General features: G+C 46.3%; 1 protein-coding gene across 8 annotated transcripts in view; it reads left to right on the forward strand.

Annotated features, from left to right (window-relative positions):
* Nucleotides 1-13,813, forward strand: part of eml6 (EMAP like 6) — an 844,856-nt gene that overhangs the window by 635,840 nt on the left and 195,203 nt on the right. For all 8 annotated transcript variants that reach the window (XM_085981352.1, XM_085981349.1, XM_085981353.1 and 5 more), the window contains one exon: nucleotides 4,482-4,608. In XM_085981352.1, the coding sequence (XP_085837478.1) occupies nucleotides 4,482-4,608 (127 nt within the window). The remainder of the gene's footprint in view (nucleotides 1-4,481; nucleotides 4,609-13,813) is intronic.

The raw sequence follows: 13,813 nt of genomic DNA on the forward strand, positions 1-13,813 counted from the left end.
CGCAGCCCTCCTCTCCTCGGCCGCAGCCCTCCTCTCCTCGGCTGCAACCCTCCTCTCCTCGGCCGCAGCCCTCCTCTCCTCGGCCGCAGCCCTCCTCTCCTCGGCCGCAGCCCTCCTCTTCTCGGCTGCAGCCAGCCTTACCATGGAGGTAGCCATCCTTTCCGTGGTGATGCTTTCATGCGCCATTGACTCCAATAAGGCTCTGCTCATGCTCGCCATGGACTCCTCCATTCGCTCCACACTCGCAGCGACCTTGGAGACATAACCTGCCAGAGACTCCTGCATCTGTGCATGGAGATCCATCACCTCCTCTCTTACGGATGGACCCAGAGGCATAGGGTCGACATGCAGCTGAGCTGAGCTGGCAGAGGCCTGCGCCCTCCGACGAGGACTCTCCACTGCTGTCTCTGTCTCCACCATCTGCTGATGCTCACTTGTGAGCTGTGATACACCAGGTGACAACACTACTCTATCTTGCGAAGGCCCCACCGAGGTGTGAGTGTCTGCGCTGGTGCTGGGTGCGCTGAATTCTGCTGACGCTGCGCCCTCAGAGGTTGGAGCTTCCTCTGAGGCGTCTGGCTGCTCAGCCTCTTCCTCCTCCGCAGTGGGGACGGGGGCTTTGGATGGTCCTGTGGGGGAGTAAAGGAAAGAGTTAGAGATGTGATGCCAAGGTTAGATGCACATTGGATTTTGCAGATGTTCATAAGTCCAAATGATGTAGCTTCAGGATCGTTATAGCGACTCATGCTATGTCAATGAGAGAGATGGAAAACTATTCTGTCACCAGCTTGCGGGCTTGCTCCTGTCTCTCCTTCCCCAGCTTACGGAGCCACGTCAGCCCCGACAATCTCCATCACTGCTTCCTCCCAGGGGGTCAGGTGCGCGATTGAGGGTGGGCCTCCTCCAGTCCTGGCTTGCTCTCTGTTGTTGTGAGCTCTCTTTTCCTGCAATGAGGGAGACAAGTGGAGTTTGAGTGAGAGTGCAGAGATTGCATAGCATAGATACTTCATAATCATAATCATAATCATAATCAACTTTATTGTCATTGTTAGTGCACAAGTGCAGTACAACAAAATGTAGGCTTGCGGCTCCCGAGAGTGTACATTTAGATTAAGACATTTAAACATTCAACATTCATTTGGCTTGTAATACATTAACATAAACATAACCATAATAAAGTGCATTGGCAGATGTGCAGGCTTTAGAGTTTATTTGTGGAGTTCAGTAGGATGACAGCCCTGGGAAAGAAGCTGTTCCTAAATCTGGTCGTTCGGGTGCGAATGCATCTGTAGCGTCTCCCAGATGGCAGGAGGGCGAACAGACTGTGGCTGGGGTGGGTAGGGTCTTTGATGATGGTCCGTGGCCTCCGTAAACAGCGTTTCTGGTATATGTGCTCTATGGTCGGTAGCCGGGTGCCGGTAATGCGTTGGGCAGTTTTGACTACCCGCTGCAGGGCTTTCCGGTCATAGTAGCTACAGCTGCCATACCATACTGTGATACAGTTCGCCAGGATGCTCTCTATTGTGCAGCGGTAAAAGTTAGAGAGGATCAGGGGTGACAGGTTACATCCCTTCAGCCTCCTTAGGAAATATAGGCGCTGCTGGGCCTTCTTCACCAGAGAGGAGGTATTGAGGGACCAGGAGAGGTCTTCCGTGATGTGGACTCCGAGGAACTTAAAGCTGTCCACCCTTTCCACCACAGCCCCATGGATGTGGATGGGGGTGTGACTTCCGCCTTTAGACTTCCTGAAGTCCACAATGATTTCTTTGGTTTTCTTGATGTTAAGGGCCAGGTTGTTATCGGCGCACCACTTCACGAGATGCTGGACCTCCTCCCTGTTGGCTGACTCATCGTTGTTGGTGATCTGGCCTACTACCGTGGTATCATCCGCAAACTTGATGATGGTGTTGGAACCATGAACAGCCACACAGTCGTGGGTGAAGAGGGAGTAGAGGAGGGGGCTCAGCACACATCCTTGTGGGGCCCCCGTGTTCAGGGTCAGGGGGGTGGAGGTGTGGTTACCTAATTTGACAGACTGGGGTCTGTTTGTTAGGAAGTCCAGGGTCCAGTTGCAGAGGGAAGTGTTCAGGCCAAGAGTGTGGAGTTTGGTGGCCAGCTTGTTGGGGACGATAGTGTTGAATGCTGAGCTGTAGTCTATGAACAGCATTCTGATGTAGGTCTCTTTACCGTCTAAGTGATTCAGTGCAGAGTGTAGAGCAGTTGTGATTGCATCCTTCGTTGATCTGTTTGCACGATAGGCAAACTGGTGTTGGTCAAGAGAGGCGGGAACACTGGCTTTGATGTGAGCCAGGACCAGTCTCTCGAAACACTTCATTATGATGGGTGTGAGTGCGACAGGTCGATAGTCGTTCAGGCACGTCACAGCCGTTTGCTTTGGCACAGGAATAATGGTAGCGGTCTTGAAGCATGTAGGGACTACTGCCTGGGCCAAAGACAGATTGAAGATGGCGGTGAAGACATCAGCCAGCTGATCAGCACATTCCTTGAGTACCCGTCCAGGGATGCTATCCGGTCCAGCAGCCTTTCGTGTGTTCACTCCGCATAGAACACCCCTTACGTCGGAGGTCGACAAAGTGAGCACCTGGTCTTCCGGGGGTGGCAAGGCTTTGGTAGCCGGCTCCCTGTTGTCCCTGTCGAAGCGAGCGTAGAAGTTGTTAAGCTCCTCCGGAAGGGAGGCATCGCTAACTGGGGGGCTGGTGTTTTTGCTCTTGTAGTCAGTGATGGACTGGATACCTTGCCACATGCGCCGGGGGTCCGAGTTGTTGTGGAAATGATCCTCTATCCGCAGTGTCTGTTTCCTTTTGGCAGTCCTGATACCCTTTTTTAGGTTGGTCCTAGCTGCACTGTAAGCCGCCGCGTCGCCAGATTTAAATGCTGCATCGCGTGCTTTCAACAGCGAGCGGACCTCTCCGTTCATCCAGGGTTTCTGGTTGGGGTATGTCCTGATATTTTTATGGGTCATGACGACCTCGACGCAACTGTTAATGTAGAATAGCACTGTGGATGCGTATTCCTCGATGTCATTATGGGCAAACATGCCCCAATCAGTGCGTTCGAAGCAATCCTGAAGCTCAGAGACTGCCCCCTCTGGCCATACTTTCACTGATCTCACTGATGTTCTCACTCTTTTGATGAGCGGTTTGTATGCCGGGGCTAGAAACAGGGAGAGGTGGTCAGACTTCCAAAGGTGGGGGCAGGGAATGGCCTTATAAGCATCTACAATGCTCATGTTTACTTGATCCAGTGTGTTCTCCCCTCTTGTGGGGCAGGAAACATTCTGGTGGAATTTCGGTAGTACAGATTTTAGGTTTATGTGATACTTAGAAGGAGACAAAGATGGTGTGAGGCTGCAAGACCAAGGGCCCTCCCTATGTGTTGTCAGTTGTGTTCCAAGCATCAGAGTGAGAGGCAGTGTGAGGGCTGCATGGTGGAATAGTTATGTGAAGGTGAGCATAGAGAGATAGGGAATGGGTATGGGTGCATGGATGTGACTGTGAAGTGGGATGTGGAGGAAGAGATTGCTGAAGCTGAGTGCTGTTGGGGAAAGGCAATGGGGATCAGGTTGAGGGTGATGGAAACTTCATACTTACTTTTCCTGTACGGTGAAGGTCATGGAAGCGCTTCCTGCACTGCATCCAGGTCCATCGCGTAACTCCCTGAGAGTTCACCTCTGCAGTCACCTCCATCCATGCAGCCCTGGTCTCTTTGGGAGGCCTCTTCCTCCCTGAGCTAGGGAAGAGGACCTCCCTGTGGGCCCTACCCCCATCCACCAATGTCTGCAGTGACGTCTCATCAAATTTGGCGGCAGCTTGGCCTCTGCCACTGGCAGCAGCTGGTGCAAGCTCCCCTGCCATTCTGTACGACTGGTTGGGAAGCCTGCAGAGGTTGAAAAGCTTGCTGGAGACTTTAAAAGCACCACGAATGATGACATCATACTGTGGGGCTTTCTGACTGGAAATTTACAATTAGCAAGGGTGCCCACACGCTGGAAATTAATTGGCCAATTGAGGGAAAATTGCGTCCAGCTGGCAGACCCATTTAGATTCGTGTCGGAACCCGACATTCGGGGAACCCGACAATTCCCCGCAGCTGCGGGAAAATCGGCCTCTTTGTTTCTGTCTTCACGGAGGAAGACACAAAAAACCTCCCAGAAATACGAGAAAACCAAGGGGTGTGGCGAGAATGAGGAACTTAAAGAAATTATTCAACGTAACACATGAATATGACCACACTCCAGGTCTTAGTCGATCCTGATTATTTTCAATGTCAATTTTTTTTGTCGCACACAACCAATACTTGCAGTCAGAACTATGGTTTCAGTATATAACACTGGATGGTTGATAATATTAAAATGCAACAGCAATTGGATCTTTAAAAATATTATTTGAATATAAAAAGGAAGAAAAGTATTTTCAAGATCCTATTGCAATGAAAACAACATTATTTCTATATTTTTCTAGGGTATGATAGTGATGTTGCAAGAGAGAAATCCATCGATTACACAACCAAGATCTATGCAGTTAGTATCAGGGAGATGTCGGGCACAAAACCACATCTGCAGCCAAAAGAAGTCTCAACAGAAGAAAGGTACATTATTGATCCGATTGCTTTGAAAATACACTTTTATTGGCAATGCTGATTACATTGATTACAAGAGTTTTTGTTACTCTTTGGCTTTAATTTTTTTTTTTCCTACTCTTATTGCTGAATTTCCTAAAAATGTACATCTGTATTTGGCATAGAAAACTCACAGCACTAGTTTGAACAATTGTAGAATAAAATAATAACTGTATTAAACCTTAATGATACAATGGTACTGTAGGCATATAAACAAGGTTCTTCCTTTTATGACAGACTTCTGCATAAAATGTATGTATTTCATTTTATAAGTCACAGTCTATGTAAAATAAAAACTTACTAGGTATAATTAACATTATTCCTTAATATATAGTATTAGTATCCACAATAGTCTTAACAGCTTTTCCTTCCCAATTTTATAAAAGTAGGATTTGCAGGGTATGGTTATTTTTTTAATGTATATTCTTGTTCGACATACAAATCTTTCCATGGAGCAAAAAAGATATTTGTAGACACTATCCCTTTAACAGCTTTTGCATCATGTGCAACCATCTTGAACATTCCCCTTTCTGCCAAATATTGTATAAGCAATATCTGAAAGTCAGCCTTGTCCAGATTTTCAATTGCTTCCACCAGTGTGGACTGCCATGAAAATAATTTTGCAGAATCTGTGCCCAGTAGCCATGGTGATTTCAACAGAGAACCTGTTTACCCAGCAGGTGCCTGATTTGCCTGAATTTTTCAAATATAGTAAATCTCCCATTCAAGGGACAGTCTTCTGGCGTAATTTACATCAGAATGGCTCTTGTCTATGGGTTTTAAATAGACTGAATTGGAAATGGGCTGTACGCAACTAATTTTCCTCTGTCAACTCACTAGAATAATTCTAGCTATAAAATTGGATGAATCTAAAGAGCAGAGTAGTGATAGGAGAATATATTTACGTGTAGGTTAAAGTTAAAGGGGATAATTAAAGATGAATGTCACAATAGGGGGACAAAAATTCATAAAGTCTTTGAAGAGCCTCAGAAAAATTTCAACCTTTGAAATTAGCAGCCTTTGGCAAGGGATAGGGACTAAAAAAAGACAGACAAAATTTAAGAGAAAGGGAACCCTAGGTGCAGGCAATATTCTGCAGACAAGTAACAAAGCAACCTAGCACCCAATTCTCAGTTTGACTGCTGAAGTTGAGGCAGTGTTGCATGAAATGGTTGAGAATGGTGGCCCTCTATGCCAATCCACAATACTTCCCAGAAGTTAGCATTCCATCTTGCTTATGATGAAGTGCAACAAAGATTTAGGCCACAACTGACGATTACTGATACTACATATGTCAGTCCTATGCTGCTTGGTAGCCACTGGTGTCCTTGGAGCAGTTGGCATAACTCTGCATTTGCCTTTCTGCTGAGCCAGACCCTAAGAAGACAGAACCCCAAGTCAGGGCCTGCAGAAATGCTTGATGGCATCCAGGCCGTTCTGACCAATCAGGGCACACTGGCTGTTGACCACCCTGCTATGCCTTCTTTCATGCAGTGTTCCTGAAAGAATGACATGCTGTGCAATTTCTGCGAATGTATTCCAATAGTTAGTCAGCATTATACCAGTAATTGTTATGTTCAGCGTCACTGGTCAATTCCATAAGCAGACCTTGCACCTCCTACAATCTGAACTTTTACTGTCCAAATTCTTGTTAAATGGTAGCAGGACCAAGGGATCTTAACAGAGACCTATTAATATTTGCATTAGATACTGTGATCTCACACCTACTGCCACATGTTCTCCTATCTTTATGGAAGACAGATTGAAAAGACTCTAGTGAGATGAGGTCAATTGTTAACCAACAAATTGGTTTATTTTACATAGAATAGATGAACATATTACAGATTCATGCTGATCTATTTCTTATTGCTCTTTTACCATTTAAAAATAATAAAAATGTGATTTTGCTACTATTCTAAGCTGAACTCACTTATCAGCTAGTTGTCCCTAATAACTAGTCATACTTCCTCTTACAGACTGACCCTCACTCACTCTCCAGTGCGAGTGCAAGAAACAAAAACAGTTCTCTGACCCTCTCCCTCAACTCTGTCTGTCAAGTGTTGGCCTGCTGAGTTGACAATCACAGCTACCATGTTGAATGAAGTGCCACCCCTTTAATGTGGATGCTTGCAACACCTCTATGCCTTTTTCAGCCGAGTCCCTTTTGGGCACAATGAATGAAAACTCATTCTATCATATTATCAGGAAAGACCTAAGACCAGATCTTAATGAACCTCATTGCCTGAAGCCTAATGTAGCATGCAAAAGTAAACTGCCTTGCTTGTCTGGTGTACCCCATCAGGAACTATACTAATCGACATTTGATGCACTATCAATTGCTACAAAAGACTGGAGATTGAGAAAGTAATAAAGAGGCTTTTATTACCAAAGAACAGAGCATGCCTCTTGTGGTTGCCTGGTATCCAAAAGGGCCAGAGGCTGCCGAGCAGCGACCTTTATACCCAGCCATGAGGGTGGAACCAGGGGCGGAGTCAGCTGAGGCATGCACAGACAAGTACAACAATATGCAAGAGTGAACAACAGTACTAACAGTGAACAACAGTACTAACAACAGTGGTGAACAACAATACTAACAACAGTGGTTTACCACAACATTCTAAATGGCTTGTGTGTATCAAGTAATTAACCCTTTTTAAGCTGAATCTAACATTTATAATAATATCATAACGAGTTAAAACAAGACCCCTACCAGGCAATAACAGTAAGGGTCTCAAAATGTTAGGATTTTGACCCTTCCCACTTGATGGAAACCAGGTGAGTGGGCAGTTAAAATGCCCCGGGTGACTTACCCACCGATTTCCCACCTGCTTTCGCCAATTCTGATTTTAAACTCCTCTTTTGAGCAGGCGGCAAAGGCACCCGCCTGAAATTGATGGGGTACATAAGAGCATAAGAAATAGGAGCAGGAGTAGGCCATTTGGCCCTTCGAGCCTGCTCCGCCATTCAATAAAATCATGGCTGATCTTCTACCTCATCTCCACTTTCCTGCACTGTCCCTATAGCCCTAGATTCCCTTAATATTCAACAATCTATCGATCTCTGTCTTGAATATACTCAACGACTGAGCCTCCACAGCCCTCTGGGGTAGAGAATTCCAAAGATTCACCACCCTCTGAGTGAAGAAATTTCTTCTCATCTCAGTCCTAAATGGCCAACCCCTTATTCTGAGAATGTGACCCCTGGTTCTAAACTCCCCAGCCAGCGAAACATCCTCCCTACATCTACCCTGTCAAGCCCTGTAAGAATTTTGTATGTTTCAATGAGATCGCCTCTCATTCTTCTAAACTCTAGGATTATAGGCCTAGTCTACACAATCTCCCCATCCCAGGAACCAGTCTGGTGAACCTTCGTTGCACTCCCTCTATGGCAAGCATATCCTTCCTTAGGTAAGGAGACCAAAACTATACACAATACTCCAGGTGTGGTCTCACCAGGGCCCTATATAATTGCAGTAAGACGTCTTTACTCTTATACTCAAATCCTTTTGTAATAAAGGCCAACATACCATTTGCTTTCCTAATTGCTTGCTGTACCTGCATGTTAACTTTCAGTGATTTGTGTACAAGGACACCCAGGTTCCTCTGAACACCAACATTTCCCAACCTCTCACCATTTAAAAGCTACTCTGCTTTTCTATTTTCCCTACCAAAGTGGATAACTTCACATTTCTCCACATTATATTCCATTTGCCATGCTCTTGCCCACTCACTTAGCCTGTCTATATCCCCTTGAAGCCTCCTTGCATCCTCCTCACAACTTACATTCCCACCCAGCTTTGTATCATCAGCAAACTTGGATATATTACATTTGGTCTCCTCATCCAAATCATTGATGTAGATTGTGAATAGCTGAGGCCCAAGCACTGATCCTTGCGGTATCCCACTAGTTACAGCCTGCCAATTCGAAAATGACCCGTTTATTCCTTCTCTCTGTTTTCTGTCGTTAACCAATCCTCAACCCATGCTAGTATGTTACCCCCAACCCCATGTGTTAAGTCCGTGAATGATTGAGACACGGACTAGCAGGAGAGAAACAAAGAGATGTTGACTGGTGAAAGGCATAAACGAATCTAACCAACAGAGGCTCTCTAGCGCCTTTTATACAGGGTGGTCACTGCCGGTACTGCAGTCTGAGACCAGTTATTCTCTTAAAGGTACATACACAACAATTCCTCCCCTTTTAGATAAACAGTACATAACATTCATTTAACAACTAATGATAACGAATTACAATCACAATTACTGTTGCTAGATACATTGGTTAAGTTTAAGCAATTATAAGTTCAGTCTTTGAGGAGGCTTCCTGATTCTGTCTGGATAACGCCTCTTTGGAGTATCAGGTTCTTCTGGCAATGTTGAGTCGGAATCAATGTTGTTTGTTTCATCTGCTTCCAATATTACCGGTTCTGCGGTAGCTGCAATTGGAACGTCGATTTCATTACCAGGTGTATCAGATCGTGGTGTGGAGTTGACGTTTTCCAGTGACTCTAGAATCTGGTCAGCATGGTGTCTTACAGTGCTCTCCCCAACGTCCACGGTATACATGAGAGGTCCTTGTCGTGTACAAATCGTTCCTGGCTGCCATTTCTCAGTGCGGTAGTCCCGGGCCAAAACTGGTTGACCTATCTTAAAACTCCTGGTCGGCCTTTCATTCATATTCTGAAACTGCCTGTTCTCCACATCTCTTCGGACGTTTGGCTTAACCAAATCCAAGCGGCATCGTAGTCTTTGATTGAAGAACATCATGGCTGGAGTTTGGTTGGTAACCGCATGTGTCGCATTCCGGTAGGCAAACAAGAAGTTGTCCACCTTGTGTTGTAGGGGTATATCTTCATTACACATTGCCTTGATAGCCTTCTTGAATGTTTGGACAAACCTCTCGGCCAATCCATTAGTGGCTGGATGATATGGGGCAGATGTGTAATGCTTAACACCATTGTTCTTTAAGAACCTCCGGAACTCTTCAGACACAAACTGTGGTCCATTGTCAGAGCAAATCTGTTCAGGCAGCCCATTCCTGGCGAATATGGTTCGTAAAACTGTGATAGTTTTTTCCGTGGTGGTTGAGGACATTTTTATTACCTCTGGCCACTTTGAATGTGCATCCACCGCAATTAAAAACATCGAGTCCATGAAGGGACCAGCAAAATCAATGTGCACCCTTTGCCATGGAGATGAGGGCCACTCCCATGGATGCAGAGGAGCTTGTGGTGGGGCGTTTTGGACCTTCTGGCATCCTGCACAGCTCTTGGTCATCTCTTCGATTTCTCTATCGATTCCCGGCCACCACACAAACGCTCTGGCTAAGCTCTTCATTTTTACCCCACCCAGATGACCCTCATGAAGCTCATTGAGCACTCTATCCGTCAACTTAGGTGGAATTACTACTCTGGATCCACACATCAAGGTTCCTCTGCACACTGACAGCTGTTCTCTTCTCGGCGAGAATGCTGGCAGCAGTGGTTCGCCATGTGCTGGCCATCCCTTCACCGTTAAATCATAGACCCGTGATAGTGTCGGGTCATTCCGTGTTTCCTTTTCTATGTTTGCATTCGTCACAGGGAGACATTCGACTATGGTCGAGTGGAATAACTCCATTGGATCCACTGCAAGGTCTTCTTCTTCCACCGTCGGCAACGGTAGACGTGACAATCCATCAGCATTTCCATGCTGTTTAGTTCCTTTGTACTCGATGTCATATTGGTGTGCCCCTAGGAAAAGGGACCATCTCTGCAGCCATTGTGCTGTCATTATCGGTACGCCCTTCTGAGGGTTGAAAATGGAGACAAGAGGTTGATGATCGGTTAGTAGAGTAAATTTTTGACCGTGCAGATAGTGATTGAACTTCTTCACCCCCCACACTAGGCTGAGGGCCTCTCTGTCAATCTGGGCGTAGTTACGCTCGGCAGAAGTTAACGAGCGTGACGCAAAAGCTATCGGCCTCTCCAAACCATCAAGGAATTTATGTGACAGTACCGCCCCAATGCCGTAGGGAGACGCATCGCACGCCAGCCTGATTGGCAGTGCTGGGTTGTAGTGAGCCAATACTTCCTTCGAAGTGATTAAGTCCTTACTCTTCTGAAAAGCACGTTTACAATCATCGCTCCATTTCCATGCTACCCCCGTTCGTAGCAGGGCATTCAGTGGATGCAGAATTGTCGACAAATTCGGCAAAAACTTATAGTAATTCACCAACCCGAGGAATGACCTCAGTTGCGACACATTTTCAGGCGCTGGGGCCTTAACAACCGCTTCAATTTTGTCAGGGGACTTATGTAACCCCTCTTCATCAATCACGTGGCCACAATACGATATCTGTTTCTTAAAAAATTCGCACTTGGGGTGGTTGGCTCGCAGCCCATGTTCCCGTAGTCTAGTGAGCACCTGTTCTAGGTTGTTAAGGTGTTCACTGTCATCTTCACCTGTTACAAGGATGTCGTCCAAGTAACACTGAGTCCCCGGAATCCCTTGCAGGACTTGTTCCATCGCTCTTTGCCATATCGCCGGAGCCGATGCTACTCCGAATACCAATCGATGATACTGGTAAAGACCTTTGTGAGTGTTTATCGTGAGATACTTTCTAGAGGACTCTTCAACCTCCATCTGCAAATATGCTTGTGCTAGGTCAATTTTTGTAAAACGCTTCCCTCCAGACAGTGAGGCGAAGATGTCTTCTATCCTTGGAAGAGGATATTGTACTGTGTGAAGGACAGGGTTCACCGTCACCTTGAAATCCCCACAGATGCGAATCTTCCTTGGCTCTCCGGACTTATTGCTTAACGTTTTCTTCATGACAGGAACGATGGGTGTCGCCCACTCGCTCCAGTTGCCCTTAGACAACACGCCCGCCTTCTCCAGATTCTCCAGCTCTGCCTCGACGGCTGGACGAATTGCATATGGTACCGGTCTCGCTTTGAAAAACTTGGGAACTGCATTCTCTTCTATTTTTAACGAGGCGGTTACGCCTTTAAGCGTGCCCAGTTCTTGTTGAAATACCTCTTTGGCGTTAGCTAAGATTGTTGACAATCGTCCAGGAGTGACGTCTTCATCTTTTTTACCGTCCACCGTCATTGCATGAATGGAATGCCAATCTAAGTTTATCTTCCTGATCCATTCCCGTCCCAATAACGGTGGTCCACCATTTGGCAGTATGTAGAGATACAATTTCCGTATTTTCTTGCCATTGTATTCGACAGGCACCCTTATTTTTCCTCTGGGGTATACTTTTTGCCCCGTATACGTCGTCAAGACGATGGATGTCTCTCTCAAGGGTATGTGTGAAAATAGCCGCTCATAGTCTCGTCGATTCATGACGGTTAGCGCTGATCCTGTATCCAATTCCATTTTAACTTGGGACCCTGCTATCGTGAGGGTGACCCAAATGGTTCGGTGATCCTCTTTTGCGATTACATTGTGAAGTTTGAGACAGCTTAATCTCCTGTTCTCGGATTCACTATCGCTCATCTGGTCTTCGGAACTACTGTCCGTCATCTTTTGTACTTTCTTGTACGGTTCCTTAGTAGCCTTTTTGTTGTCGCTGGTCTTCTTCCCAGACCTACAAACTCGTGCAATGTGTCCAATCTTCCTGCATCGTCTGCATATTTTGTCTTTGGACCAGCAGTCCTTCTGGTCATGGTTAGTTCTGCTGCAGCGATAACATTTTGCAAATCCCCGTGTCATTTCGTGGGTGCCGTATTCCTGTGGTTTTTGTTGAATTTCTGCAGCTCCCCTGGCTACGATACTGCCACGCTGAAAGCCTTATCTAGTGTCAGCTCTTTTTCTGCGAGTAACTTCTTCTGTGTTCCTTCACTCAGGAGTCCACAGACAAATTTGTCCCGTAGGGTATCTGCCAGTCCTGCTCCGAACTGGCAGTGCTTTGATAGCTTGCGTAGCTCCGTAAGATACTCAGCATTGCTCTCATCTTTGTGCTGAGTTCTCCTGTGGAATTTAAATCTTTCTGCTATCAACAGCGGTGCAGGGTTTAAGTGCTCCTGTAGAACAGCAACAATTTCGTTAAAACTCTTCACCTTCGGTTTGGCTGGAGTAATCAGATCCCGCAATAGGCCGTACGTTCTAGAGCCCATTACGTTTAGCAATATTGATGCCTTTTTTCCCTCCGCTATTTCATTTGCCTCAAAATATACCTCGACTCTTTCCACATACGTGGTCCAGTCCTCTAATGTATTATCAAAAGCAGTGATACAGCCAGTCATCGGCATCTTGCAAATCTAAAATGGCGCCTCCCGCGCTTTGCCTTCTTCTCCGATTTAAAAAAATGGCGCCTCCCGCGCTTTTCCTTCTTCCCCGCTGTTGTTAGCGCTGCTTTCCACGGTTTCCTGCGCGTTAAATATTAATTCGTTTTCTTTTATTATCTTCCCGTCGTGGAGCGGACCCTCTGGAACACTTCCCTCCCTCTTCTGAGGTCCGAACGCTGCCCAGCTTCGAAACACCGGCCGCGCCCTGTATGCTCCACCCTCTCTCTCTCTCTCCTTGCTTCCCGACTCGCTGCCCGGCCCCGTTGAAAGGCCACCCGATCGAGCTTCAGCCCGCCGCAGCCCAGGAAGGATCAGAGCACTACCTGCCACCAGCCCGATTAGCTGGGAAACCACGGACCGAGGAACCCAGCCTGGCTCTGGACAGTTTCTCCTGCAAGTTTTGAAATCGATGATTGACGGTCAACGCCCGTTTCTCGAGTTTCAATGGCCTATTTTTTTTTTTTTCTTTCTTCTGGCTCCGACCTTCAACACGTCGTCGGAGCTGCTGCTGAGTTGCAGGTAAGTTCGTTTCTAACTCGTCGCCAGTGTTAAGTCCGTGAATGATTGAGACACGGACTAGCAGGAGAGAAACAAAGAGATGTTTACTGGTGAAAGGCATAAACGAATCTAACCAACAGAGGCTCTCTAGCGCCTTTTATACAGGGGTGGTCACTGCCGGTACTGCAGTCTGAGACCAGTTATTCTCTTAAAGGTACATACACAACACCATGAGCCCTAAATTTGTTTAATAACCTCTTGTGTGGCACCTTATCGAATGCCTTCTGAAAATCCAAATACACTACATCCACTGGTTCCCCCTTATCTATTCTGCTAGTTACAACCTCAAAAATCTCCAACAGATTTGTCAAACACTATTTCTCTTTCATAAATCTGTGTTGA

This window comes from Somniosus microcephalus, chromosome 3 (assembly GCF_052327205.1).
Source record: "Somniosus microcephalus isolate GS21.2 chromosome 3, FLI_Smic_1.0, whole genome shotgun sequence".
NCBI classification, from domain to species: Eukaryota; Metazoa; Chordata; class Chondrichthyes; order Squaliformes; family Somniosidae; genus Somniosus; species Somniosus microcephalus.